This window comes from Passer montanus, unplaced genomic scaffold (genome assembly GCF_014805655.1).
Source record: "Passer montanus isolate IOZ18808 unplaced genomic scaffold, ASM1480565v1 scaffold75, whole genome shotgun sequence".
Classification (NCBI taxonomy): Eukaryota; Metazoa; Chordata; class Aves; order Passeriformes; family Passeridae; genus Passer; species Passer montanus.
In genome coordinates this window covers 2625624-2639979 of record NW_024372702.1, presented here as the reverse complement: position 1 = coordinate 2639979, position 14356 = coordinate 2625624, and the positions used below count along the sequence as shown (strand labels likewise).

Genomic DNA, 14356 nt, shown 5'->3' with positions numbered 1-14356 from the left:
GCATACTACATTTTAAAACTAGTATATGAAATGGAAGATTTACCAAATGTGTTTAAGTGACTCCCAACTACTTATCAACCACCATAAAGTGAAGGAGACCAGTTAACAAAACTAAATAAAAGCAGCTGCTCTGCACATTAATTCAAGGAAAAGCCTTTGCACTTTTTCCTACATCAAATGGAAATTCTTTCAATTTACTTGCACCTGCCTTGCTATTTTCCTCTCCCACAGCTCTATGTCAGAAATCTCTGTAATTCATTATCCCAGCCCATGATCCTAGTGGTGGTTTTAGACCTTTCATGAAGTGATCTTCCTCTTGGAGTTTACACAGAGATACAGTTATGCCTGTCTCCAGCCAACAACATTCAGCCTTCCAGCAGCCTTGGGAAGAGCATAAAATCTGACATGCTGTTGACTCTGTTGACAAAAATTTGACAGGTTCGCACACTTTTAATACAAATCTACCCAACAGTAGCACTTGCTCATACCTCTGTCAGGACTCCTAGATAAATGGAAATTACTTGCAATAAAACAGAGGTAAAATTTGCATTAGAACTGCTCATCTTCAGTCATATACAAAAATATTCAATGATCCTTTTATGAAGTACAAAGTTCCAGTATTATAAAAATTACACTGATGTCATAGTTTCTACCACTGCCATACTTACTCTTAATTTGCATCAACGAGACAGGAAAAATATTGGGGGAGAAAAAACACGCAGTAAGTTTGTAAGCATTGTTAGTTCTTTAAAAAGAATCACAAAGAAGCATGTTTAACACTAGAAGCTGCAGAGTGGCTGACATGACAGCTGAGTTAGTTAATTTTTCCTTATTTCCTTCTGCCACAGAGTCAGACACAGCGGCTCAAGGAATTTTTCAAGGGTACATACGAAATAATTGGCTGATCAGGATTGTCAAAGGCTTTCCTGGCTCCCAGCTCCGTCTGCTCCCAAGGAAAGGCTGTAGCTCCTCCAGACTAACCTGGACTCTCGCGAGTGGCGCATGACACACACAGTACAGCGAAGCTGCGAGTTGTTCATAAACAATTTATTTTATTTCAAGTATGTGCCCTTTTTGATTCTGGAGAATCATGTCCTCCACCAACCAAAGACGGAACTGATTTGGAAATCTTCCACCTGACTTTTTTGCTGTTGACACCTTGACACCATGTACCTCCTCCTCCTTGGCAGCTGAAAGTATGGCTCAGGGTGAGCATAAACTTGCACCTTATTCCAAAACGGCTAGAAATACAGTGAACAAAGAATTAGTAAATCAACCACTCAGGGAGGCAGAGGGCTATGAATATATAGACAAATATAAAACATCTTACTGGAATTTTTACCAATTTTTTTTTCCTGCAAGTATGATTAAAAACTACTTTGACTTTAGGGTCCTGCTGCTACCTCCTCCTTATTCCCCAACAGAAATGAAGAATTCCAAAAATGCTTCATGTTTCTCATGTTTTTTAATAAATATTTAAAAGTCTGTTCCTCTCCTTCCAAAAAAGCAGGTAATGTGGTATGGAGTGAACAAGACTGGACAAAGCATGAGTTTCACATGGATTGCTGATTATCTCTTCTTACTATTTGGTACAATTGTGTGCTTTGCATTTCCATTGGCTTAAGATTATAAGACATGAAGCAAGTTATTTTGGATGCTGATGCCAATCTGAGCATTATGGAAAAACTGACAGTGCCTAGGTCCTGTTACAGGTGGTCATGGACTCATGGAAGTTTCTTTGTTTAATATTTACACGGATGTTTTAAAATTATGGTCTGTGAAATATATTTTCCAAAGATGCTCCTCTATTTGACAAAAAAATAATAAAAGAACCCTTGATCCAAATCCCATCTCTTTTTAACAGTCTTGTTAAAAATTTCAATTCATCAATTTATCTTAGCACACTTAAGAGCAGAACAGAGAATAATGACATTTTTAAAAAAGAGAAAGATGCTGATCTCTAAGGAGACCGTCGCTCTTTTTTCAGAAGTAGATGACACTGAATGGTGCGGATTCGGTTCTTTGCTGGGGCAAACTCCGGCTGAAGCTTTAGTGTTGACTCATACCATTTCATGGCCTTTTCAAACTCCTCCTGTGAAGAAAGAAACCAGAGTGCAAAGAGTCAGATTCTAAAAACAGTGAACACATCTTCTATGCCTTTCCCATCCCAACCAGTTGTGCAGCATGATATGCACTGAAGTAACAAAACCAATCCTTGTGATTTAGGATTTTTTTTCTTCTCCCACAAATAACTGATATTTTCTTGGGCTAATGACTCAATTCTGCATAATGCACGGAAAGGAGTTGAGTTATTGCTGAGAATTATTGACCAATGTTCTTGTGTTTTCTTTTTAATAGTACACCTCTGTATTCTTGCTGTAAAAATAACTTCTAAAAACAGATTTCAGTCAGAATTTGAGTAGATCAAAGCTTTAAAATCATGGACAATGCAAAACCATCACATTTTCTGAAAAGCTGACATTTTTAGAAACAACCTGAAATTATTTTTAAAAGATTACTCAATAAAAAGTGTAAACCTGAACAAAAAACCCCCAAAACTTAAATAGCATACAATAGCTAGACAATTTCAATTGATAAGCTGAACTCCAGGCTAGTAGTTAGAAGCATTCATGTGGAAATAGCATCTGTTTTTGTATAGGTGAAATCTCATTACCTATGCCACCCTGCTTTTTTATTAACCAGGAAAGCATGCCAATATCTGAGAGTGTATTAGAGGAAAAATGAGAGGAGAAAACACCCAAAACATTCTGGGGCTTTTTGTCCGTTTCATCACTTATTTTTTTCTCGTAAGTTCCTTTTCTCAGTAACTTTAGTTATGAAGTAGAGATAATATGAATTTCTGGCCATATCATAAAGACTAACTAAATGAAGGTGAGTTGTAAATCTTGCTTTTTAAAAAAGTGTATTTTAATAGTATATATAGACAGTATAAAGAAATTTTAGTTCAATCTGAAAATTATACTGGGCATTGATAGTCCAGATATTGAAAATGAACTTCCCTTGTGTATGTTCACCACAACTGTGAGTTGGGTTTTCGTTATTATTCCAAGCTTAGCTCTTCAAAATAGAGACCAAATTCATCATTAATTTTCCAGTATTATAAAATATCTTGTATTTAGATAGGTGGACAACACAAATTACCAATTGTTTGCTCCTGTCTTTACAAAGCTTTGCACATGGCATTCTTAAGCCAGCTTATAAAAATGTTCAGTACTTAAAAGTACTAAACAAAAAACAGGAGTAAAATAAATAATAGAAGTCGTCTTTCTAAAGATACTAATTCTTTATGATCATACCCAATTTCTTGAACGTTGGTCCTTCAAAATTATTTGTGAGAATAAGACTTTTACATACATGTAAACAGTGTCCCAAAGACAGCCACAGCTGGGCAACAGCACACTCACCATTGCTACATAGACATTTGCCAGCGTGAAATGGTTAACCACGAAGTGCGGCGCTATTTCCACTGCCATGGTAGCCACAATGATGGCATCATTCCAGAGTCTGGCGTTGTGGAAAATGTTTGCTAGGCTTATTAGTGGTACATCCTGGAGGAGAAGAGCAAGCAACAAACAGTTTCTTTCCATTGCAATTGTCTCGGGATCAGCAAGACAAACAGAAGAATCCACTACCAAATCGCACTCATCTGGCTCCTACCCACTTCCCTCTCTTTTGATGTTGAGAATAATGATCCAGACCTATTTTAATACAAAACTGCATTTCAGCCTGAGTTACAAACAAAAAACCCTCACATCTACATCCACTCACAACAGTGACAAACATTCCTCTTGGATAGAAAAAAGCCCTCAAAAATTAACTCACTTAACTGAATGTTCATTTAGTTTTTAGAAGCTCTTAGACTATTTTCTCCCCAAAGATGAGGTGCACTCTTTAGAGACAAGAGAAGCTGGTTTTTTTGAATACCCTCCTTCAGCTCTTGCATAAAAGGAAAGGGAATATGAACAAAGGGGACAGCAGGGAAGAAAACATGGGGTAACCATTAGTGCAACAGATGCATCATTTTTTGTCCTGCCTCTGCCACAGAATTGTTATTCTGATGCTGAGTAATAGCTATAAATAAAATTTTCTCAGCTAGACACTGATGGTATGTTCTTTATTTCCTGGATTTCCAGACTGTGACCTTGTCTGACTGAAAAAATTGTAGAGCCCTGGCAGCCAGGACAGACTCTCTGGGAGCTGGGCCTGAAACTTTCAAAGCACAAAATACTGCTTAGTACCGAGGCTTAGGTGCCTTCAACAGGACAATAAACGTTCTGTATGTGATCCCCAATTCCTTGACCTTCACATCTCAAGGAATATCTGTGCTGGCCAAGTTATTCATGTTTGCAAAGCAGATATTATGGAAGTCAGAATCACAAGAGAAGCTCACTGGAAAATTAATTACCTTTTGTTTGCATGAGAAAAGTCAAGTGAAAGTAGCCAAAGTGCATAAAAGCAAAGAGGAGGATAAACCAAAATACACAAAATAGCTTTTAATTCAGTGCTAAGTCTGAGTAAAAGTTGGAGCTCTGTCTTTACAAACAAGATCCAGGATTTTCTCTAGAGGCAGCTTCAATATGGAGGACAAAAGACACAAATTTGGAGAGTCATACAATCTCAAACAACATGATATCATACTTCCAGAAAAAAGCACTACTTCACCATAATCTTGACAACTGTAGTTTCCAAACCATAGTCTGGCCCTTACAAATCACACAGCTCAGGACTCCTTTCCTGAGGAACCAATTACATGGAAACACAAGAAAATAAACAAAAGCTGGATGTGTTAGGTCTTGGTTCCAACCTTGTTTTAAATGGATAATGCAAATAAATATAATTATAGGAAACATACAAAGAATGTGCAGTGGGGATGTGCATTTCTTAGTTGAGGCATTTCTGCTGTTAATGGCTAAATCCTCCTAATAATATCCTGAAAGCATGAATTACTTCGTCTCGCAATTTTCAGAGAATGGTTGAAGACCAAGATTCCAGTGGAATTTACATTTTTCCAGGCTGTACAATTTGTTGCCCAGGTCAAAAAGAAAAATCTGCTATGCTGAGTAAGGAGCCTGTATTGCATTTATCAGTTTGCAAGGGGGAGCCTGGTGTTTAAGACCAGACATTACAATGCTCAGCATAGCACCTGGCAAGGTGAAGAGTACAGAGCACTTCAGCCAACTGAAACACTAAAGAGAAGACTGTGTCCAAAGTACTGCTTTTTTTTTTTTTTTCCTGAGCAAAGAACTGCTGCACAAAGTCAAGGACTAGTGTACAACTGAGATTCACAGCCCAAACGCTTAAGATTCAAGCACTTAAGTAATTCCTTTAGATAATCACCTCCCAACCTCTCTAAAAGCACAACCAGAAGACGTACTTCCTTCACTAAAAGCATAACCAGAAAACATACACTCACATGTTAGATTAGAACACTTGTTCAGACAAAGGCTGATGAAGACTCTAAGTCCTAACAGGAGGAAGTTCAAGTCTGGGATACCCAGAGGAGGTGTCACACCCACGGAACTGCAGGAAATTCCACTGAACCTTTTCTGCAGTTAGCTTTTTTTTAAGAGACAGTCCATACTAAACAAATGGTGAAAATCTTTCACCTCAACCAGCTAATATCTAATACATTACAGACACCTGATATACAGTGTTGGCCTTCACAACAGCCTGTGAAAGCTCTGCTGTGACAAGCAAAACATTCTTTCACCTGAGTAGAGGGCACACACACGTATACACACCTTCATGTGATGGGGTGCATAGTGCAATGCTTGCCGTAAACAGTCAATTGCCTTCTTTCCTTGGCCTTTCACCCTCCAGTAAAGAGCTGCCATGCTAGAGAGGACCCATGAAGTCTGATTCTGGCAAAAGAAGAACACAAAAAATTGTCATGTATACACCGGTAGTGAATACTCTTCCTACATTTCACTCTTCCAATTTATTTGAGAAACTGAGGTAGGGGATGTTACGCTTTAAAAGAGTATTAAACTATTTCAAAGCAGCAAAAAGTTTCTGACAACATATATGCAATAGCAAGGTAAATGAGACTGCCAAATGAAACAAATTCCAAGTGCAACATCATTTCCTTAGGAACAGAACAGCAGTTAAATAGCTTTCAACAGCAACAAGAGTTTCAGCAGCCACAACAGCTTCTAACCAGCTCTCTGATGCTGAGCATCTATATGTGCACACACATTACCCAACATGAAGGAAAAAACTTAGCTAAATTAGCTGATTGGACCTGTAGGCTCCCTGCAGTCACTGGAAAGAGAAAGGATGCCCTGGGATGCAGCTCAGTCCAGAAGCCTGCCAAAGCCCAGCCTCTATCTGGCTGACTCCCATGCCCTGTGTTACAAAGGAAAATACTGAGAATTCTGTTTCTAATCTCTGCACTAAATATTCAGCTAATTTGGATAAATCTTGGTTTCTGCAGGGGAAACTAGCATGGAAGCAAAAAAGCTAGTATACATCTAAAGTGAAAAGAAACTAACTCTTGTAATATGATGAAAAGAGTAATGTCTTTACTTTCAGGGGATGGACAAAGCTATATTGGTAATAATTTCAAAGCACAGCAACTACCTCAGACAGCTTTTGGTCCAACAGGCTAGGGGCACCAAACTGTTTTCATTGAGCCCTCTTTTCCACAGTAGTTTGGGATACTGTCCCTACTAGTTGTAAATACAGAGTAGCAATCCCTGACATTCCTGTCTGCTTCGTGGATCCTGTGAAAATATGTCCCTAATCCTCTCATCCTAGGGCTCACAGCTGAGGTCCTTTAGCTAGAAGCTTGGCTTTCTCTGGGGAGAACAGGGAGTGCAGGCTTGCACATGGTACCACACCTCTGCCTGAACCCATGTGACACTTCAGGCCAACACTGCACCAGGGAGAAGCAGCAGGCTGAAACAGGAAGCCCCTCTGAGGTGTCTGGCAGCAGCATGCCAGGAGGAGTGTTACTGGAGAGGGGAGACATAGCTTAACTCCACTTTCCATAAGCTCCAAGTCAATGTAGCATAAAGAGAAAGAAGAGGGTTGAGAACTGTTGAAATCATTTCATAAATCAATAATCAGCAATGCTGCTCACTACAGGGCAGGAAACACTGGGACATTAGACAAGCTAAGGTTTCAGCAGAGAGATACAGAAGACACTTGATGGTATAAGCATAAGATATACCTCCACAAAATACCTGTGAGGGCATTACAGATGCTAAATAGACACAAATCCCTAGCCCAAGTACTAATACGTTCCTTGAGTAGGATTTCAGACAAACGATTGCAGACCGGATTGACCACTATGCCAGTCATGAGCAGTAAGCCCAGACTTCTCGTCTCCTTTACACATACCTTTTCCAAAGCTTTGGCTATTCGAGTACCAACTTGTTCTAGTGACTGTGGCGAGTAGTGGTCTTTGCCAAGATTCTGTAGGACCTATGGAAGAGGAAGTAAAAGTGCTTAGGTGCTGGAACCTCGTAAGAGATGTCCCCTTGCTTGTTGGTTGTTTTTTTGCCTGGCGTTTTCCAAATGCTGTAGCCTGCTTCAACCTAAACATAACCGTCTATCTTGGGTTGATACTATCTGTATAACACAGTGCTGTAACTCCATGGCACTGAATACTTAGAACACTAAAAATTCTGAGTATGCTGAGTTGGACTTTACCTTCACTAATTCATCCACAAAGAGCTATAAATACAGAGACACTAATGGTGTTTTAGGATTTCCCTCAGGGCAGACTGTAGATGGCTGGGAAAGCATTCTGGTAAAACTTCATGCTGCACTGTTCTTACAGTTTTATCCAGGCATTCACTCACTGAAAGTCATCTCTGGAGACAAGGCACTGAGCTAAATGCACCTTGAATCTGCCACAGTATGGCCACTTTTGTGTGACGGCCTTCAGCTCTGGCATACCTCTTTCAGCTGACTTTCTCCAGTGTAATGCAAGCTGGCCCGACTAGAGACACCTTGCAGGTGGTCCAAAGTATGCATACTGGCTGGGAGGTTTGGGTTACAAAGGGGCTCCATGGCTGGTTCCTGCAGCTGTGTGGCAAAATCAATGTGTTCTGTAATGCTACAAATGTCATAAAACAAGTCAAATTAGTTAAGAGAACAGAACAGTCATTAGAAAGCTCTCTAGTGAAAGTAAACTGCCCTGAACCTGGCAGAATCTCATCTGAGTAGCTCAAGAAGCAAGAGAAACTGGATCTTACATCTGCACTTGTACTTTTCAAGTCTAATTGATGAAATTCCACATGATGCTTTCAAACTTAGAAATCCTGGAAGTTCTTTCTTACTAACATAAAATCTTCAGTTTACACATACTGAAGACCACGTAATTGTCCTGCTTTGTGTAAGTAACTTACTTAGGGCTCATATCCAAGATACTCACTCAATGTTTTTAGCAGAAACAGCAAGCCACGTGCTGGCTACAGTTGTAAGCTCTACCCTGCGGAGTTTCAGGCATTCATCAGGGCTGGGCCAGCCAAGGCTACGGTAGTCACGCCTTTTTCCTTGAGAAAATAAAACAAAAATAGAAGAAACTTACTGGAAGGACAAAGACATTCTATTTCAGTACAACGACTCTTAAAATACTCTATGCCAGTGGATACATCCCCTACACTATAAAAGTCTGTCTTACAGAGACATTTCTTTAAGAACATTCCTAAATTTAAATGGACTGAATGGGACTGGTAGCATGCACAGACAGAACCAGATTGTGCACAAGACAGATTAGGAGATGAAATTTCAAATCTGTTTCATTACACTTTTACCAAAACTACAGATTAAGAACAACTGCCAATCTCGTTTACAGGTAATGTCTCTACTTAAATGTCCTTAAGCCAAATTTGTGAGTCATCATTAATGTTCTACAGCTACAGTTAAAAACTAATAAAAGTTGACTGGTCTATCTGTTGACAATTCCAGGCGAAAAATACTGCAAATACAATTTAATGAGTATTGCCTAAGACAGTCAGTGGCTTTTACCGTCTTCTTACACTCAAGATAGAAACCTTCCTGAAACTATTTAATTACACTTTAGCTCTCCCACTCTGCAGAGGAGCAAGGCAAGGCAGAGAAAGGTATCTTTACATTTAAACTAAAGCCTATTGAAATCTTTCCCTCAGATTTGGTGTATACTGTATCAAGTCCTAGGAAACTGGCCTGTGTTAAATGTCAGAAAACATTCTCCTCTCATACCAAAAATGTCCAAACTATTTGGAACATAAGAAAAAATCACTACAGAAGTAGATTTGCACAGTGGGAAGCCAAGTTTAAAAACGTGCCAGTCTATCAAACCAGCTATGTGGACAATATTTCAGTATTTATTTCTAGTTACATGAAATTTTGCCCATTTGGATGCAATGCCTATTTCTCATCCAAGTTACAGTAAACCACTTCATCATATTTTGCAAACAACGAAAAAGCCTCTAATACCATGTATTTTGTAAAATATTGTAATAAAGGGGAAATTAATTTTGAGATACAAATGGAAATGATCAGTTCTCATCACCACCACTGTGAACTATCTGACTGCTAGTTCTTACTGGCATTAACAGCAAAGCACATAAAGAGGTATGGAAATGCTACAGACAGTTCAGTAGTCTGGGAAGGAGTGAAACACAAGACAGATACCATCATTCCTCCGTTCTACTAAGAACTCCCCAGGTGATCTTCAATTTGTTACTTAAATTTTAATGATTTAGTTCTTGCAAAGAGGATGCCAGCAGACTCTGCCTCACAGGACTGTTGGGAAGATTACTTTACAATTGAGGGATGCTATGTAATAAAGCCACAAAAGTAACTCAGAGGGAAGGAGGATAAACACTGAGGTAAGGACAGGGGTGTGCTCACAAATGACAGTCTGTTTTCATGTATTCCTGACCCCCTCATTTTAAAATTTAATTCAATAACCTACATTTGTCAGTTGCTAAAAAAGGAGGTTGTTAAAGATTTAATGTAAAAGCCTTCAAAATGTGAAATCACTTTCCAGGTCATCAAATCATCAAGGACTAAGATGCACTCTAGAATTTGCTTACACATCAGCCCCATAACATTAAGATTTTAGCTCAATTGAAAGACAAAACAAGAAGTATAGGGGTCAATTACTTTGGTTTTATTCTTTGGCACCATATTAACAGATTACTCTCCAATTTCTCTTATTCAACTCGCAAAAACTCCATCTGCCTCTCAAAATCTCATCTGTGTTGGTGCAGAAGTCTACTCTTCTGTAACTACAGTGTTTTGGAAGACAGTCTCTAAGTTTTCTCTTATAATGTTACTGAATAATTATAGAAGAACACTTGATTTATTTACTTTGTTTTTATTAGACTAAACTTTCAGCTCTGAGTTGTATGCCTTCTGCTAACCAGAAGTCAGTACAAACTCTTATTCTGCATCCTGATAAACTAACTCCTCTGCCCATTCAGTTTATCAAAAGAGATCACCCAAGTCCCCTCTCTGTTTTACAACTTCTACTCACAATATCTACCTATTTCATTCTCCACTCTCACCACCTCATCCCCAGAACTTCTGGGGAAATTAACTAGGAAGTTTTCATTCAACACAAAGTTAGGCTGCACTTCATCAAGAAGGTGCTGATGGAAGAGATTTCTTGTCTTTTCATGTACTCATCTAGAAGGGCCATATCATTACATAGTTTTTGTGATGCTTATTTTCAGTAATAAACCAGTGTAATATAAAGGTGCAAAGGAAATAAACCACAGTAATACAACAGCTGCAAATGATTTGCTTTCTCTAGAAATTTCAGGTTACCTATTGGTCCAGGAGAAGGTATCTTTGGTCCACTGATCTCTAGAGCAGTTTGGTAAAAGTTTTCATTTTCTGCATTAGTTCCTTCTTCCACATTTCTCCCAACTGGTTCCTGAAGATCCAAGCTTTCAACTTTTGGTTTCTTTAAACGTTTGACCTGAAAAGTGATCTACCAAAAGAACAGTATTAGCAAGATTAACAGTGAGAAACACCATGACTGCTTTGCACTACTTGTTTTAGCCCAATGCACTACTTGTTTTAACCCAAAGATGTTACAGATGAGATCTTTGTCTCCCTCTTTTCCTCCCCATCTCAACTCATTCTCAAAGCCTGCTCCCTTTCACTGATCACATCATGCAAATGAAGTATGCAACTTCTGACCTCCAACACAAGAGAAAATCAATTTAACTGCTGGAGAACTGAAAGGCATTTTTCATAATATATTTTACTGGTAATTTGATGACAAGAGGGATTCCCGTGTTTTCATGCTAACTACAATTTTTGGTTAAACTATATTTTTATTTTTAACTGTGAGCAAGAAGTTGGTGGTGGATTGAAGCTACTTGTTCATTTCACACCAGCCATCAATGACTACATCTTTTAGGCTCATAGGGGAAGTTCTGTATCTCTCAGTGCTAAACCCCTCGAACTGTTCTCATCTTTCCCTCGTCCACAACACTTAGTACAGGACTTAAGTAAACTAACTCAAACTTACCCATTCAGCTTCATCATCATCACCACAGTCTCCAAAACAGGAGCTAGCAAGTCCATCCTGAGATCCCTTCTTCAGGACCCGGATTCCCTGCAAGTCCATCCGACGACCTTTTACCTCCAGTGCCCCCTCAAAAGCTTCCTGAGGCCAAGAATTTTCAAACTCATCCACCAAAGCCAGCATCTCTTCAGACATCTGATCGTCTTCTAAACCCTCCACTCCTTCTGAATCATTGCTTTCTGCAGTCACTGTGTCTAAGAGGGAGTACCATAAAAAACTTCAAAAATTGTTTTCCTTGTGCTTTCACAAATTGTACAAAAAGAATCTTTTCTCTGTGACCCGACTTTTCCACTTGCACAACTCAAGTATTACTGACTACTCACTGCAAACTGCACAAAGAGAGAACTAGTCAATGCAGACCTCCTCACCACAAATAAGCATCCCTGTTGTGCTTGGAGAAGACTGGTGAAGAGAGTGAAACTAGTTCACGGGTTACTTGTTATTTTATGGACAGAGAGGGGAAAACACAGCTTCTTAGTGGAAAATAGACAGCTCTTCTGAAAAATCTAGAAACAATTTTATTTACCAGAACTGACTTTGTAAGGCTGACTTACTTTCCAGTCTCAAGAAGGAGGGATCCCTTGCTGAACTTTGAGTAAGGACTTCTGGGTCTTCTGTACCTCCCTCAGAGTGTCCTTCTGTCACTGCTGTAGCTGACTCATAGTGGTCATCAAAGTATTTCTCCTTGCCGTAACTGCCATCTGGATTTTTCTCATGACAGTGGCCTGAAAAAGAGAAATTTAATGATATACCATGAGAGAAAGCTCCTCCTGGATACAAGTGCAGAAGCTGTATTGTGGAAGCTACCATCTTCTAGTTTTCTGTGGATTTTCTAAGTTTTTAATCTATGGATTAGAAGAATAATTCTATGAAGTATGAAAGACTTCATTCAGTGATTAAAAAACTGATCTGCTCACTGACAAGGGAGATAATGTAAAAGAGTTATAGGAAACTATGCTATTAGGTATATGCTGTGAACTACCAATGCAAGAAAAATCAGCTACTTTTCAAGGGAAGGTTGCACAGGAGATGAGAAATTACTGTGTGCTGGTGCCCGCTCCAATGAACACTCCCAAGCAGGTTTTAGTGACAATGCATCATATGAGGTGTTTGCCTGTCACATGAATTTTCACTTGAGACACCACAGTGGTCACCATGCTTACGTGCAAGAGAAAAAGGGCCAAGGCAGACTGATGTGGGAATGTCAGACTGACCTTCTATGCCAGCAACAGACAGCATGTTGGTATGACTAGCCCATGAAACAGAAAGACAAAAGCTAAGAGCATTAATCTGTGCAAAAAAAAAATCAGAAGTTTATATAGCTGAAAGTTTAACATCTATAATTTTTAGCTCAGGTTACAAGTTCACATTCCACCAAATGCAAAGATCCAGGAATAACAGATGCAGAGTCAGTAATAAGCAGAAATAAAAAAGCACACACTTGCAACAGTAGCCTTTGAGCATCCTTTAGTGCCACATAAGCATTTAGACACTTCAAAGGGTGGCCACCTGCACCTTTGTAACAATACTTTTTAATTTTAACTACATATCTCCAATTTTCTAACACTAATTACTTTCCACAGCCAGAGGTGCTTAGGGAATACAGCTAATGACAACATTCTCCACATGCATGAGAGGATGGAACTGCCCTGAACCCCAAGGTGCAGCTATGGGGCTGAGACACAGACATGTACACAGCTACTGCTCTAAAACCCTTCCTTCCTTTATTGCAATCACTTGTGAGTGAAAATAGTATACACGAACAAATGAATTAAGAAGCCCACAGCTGAATAAAAGAAAAATTAAATGCATTAGATTCTCAAGTACTTTCTCCTTTCCACCTTCTCTGACTGCAAATTGTATTTCTTCATGCATATTTTCAACCAAGAAGCATAAAATAACAAGAACATGAATAAAGCAGATCAGTGACCCCTTTCTATTTCATACAATGATCCTATGTTACAAAGGATAATTCTAGGTTTTACACCTTTATCAGGCCAGTGGGATGAGAGGATAGTTCTAACTCTCACATAAGGGTAACCTGTTCCACTGCTTCTCTGCAAAGTGAAACTACAACTTTTAGCTCTCTGTTCTCCATCTGGGAACACTGAGGTGTCATATCTGGAGGAGAAACAGACCAGTATTTTCTCTGTGTGAGTGACCAAAATAAAACAAACTAAACTTGATTTATAAATCTTTTGGGAAAACTATTTCTTGTCCTACCTCTTCTGCTGTATGTAAGAAGACAAACAATGCTATGAGTAAATAAATAAGAAGTAGTTAACTTCATAAACTCTTCTAATATCTACCATCCAGTTATACTCAGCCTTTTCTACTCTATCAGTCATTGATTCTTTCTCCAATCCCCTGTCCATCTCTCCCATTCTGCCAATAAAAAACAAATTGGTTTAATAAAAAAAAAAAAAGAGAAAAAGAGAAAAAGAGAAAACAATCACTTCAATATATGGAGAGCCTCACATTTTGTTATGAGAAATGGTGCACACAGAAAACTTAAGCTGCCCCCACCTGACATTAACCCAGCCTGATTTCAATGCAAGTCAGGTGCTTCTCAGAAATGTGATGGCCACAATTCTCTTTGCTGAAGATCCACTCATCATTAGTATAAAGAAAGAAGCAGAGGGGCAAAAACCCAGACAACTATTTTTGACTGAAAAAAAATTTGCCAAAAAGAATTTAAAAAGCTGGAAAGCACAAGCAGAAGAAAAAAAAAAGATGGTACTTAAAATTCTACTTAACACCAACTCTGTTAATATTAATTTACAAACACTGACAGCTAAAAAC

The 14356-nt window shown here is 38.8% G+C and overlaps 1 protein-coding gene across 2 annotated transcripts in view; it reads right to left on the bottom strand.

Moving 5' to 3' along the window:
* Window positions 1-1026: 1026 nt before the first annotated feature.
* The window catches only part of TTC17 (tetratricopeptide repeat domain 17), a 55738-nt gene continuing 42408 nt past the window's right edge, over window positions 1027-14356 (bottom strand). The window contains exons 17-25 of one of the 2 annotated variants that reach the window (XM_039730966.1): window positions 12109-12279; window positions 11498-11748; window positions 10786-10951; window positions 8402-8522; window positions 7924-8083; window positions 7363-7446; window positions 5763-5882; window positions 3426-3569; window positions 1027-2092 (exon numbers count right to left, since the gene is read on the bottom strand). In XM_039730966.1, coding sequence (XP_039586900.1) covers window positions 1961-2092; window positions 3426-3569; window positions 5763-5882; window positions 7363-7446; window positions 7924-8083; window positions 8402-8522; window positions 10786-10951; window positions 11498-11748; window positions 12109-12279 — 1349 coding nt within the window. In that variant the 3' untranslated portion in view covers window positions 1027-1960. The other variant, XM_039730967.1, reaches the window with a different exon arrangement.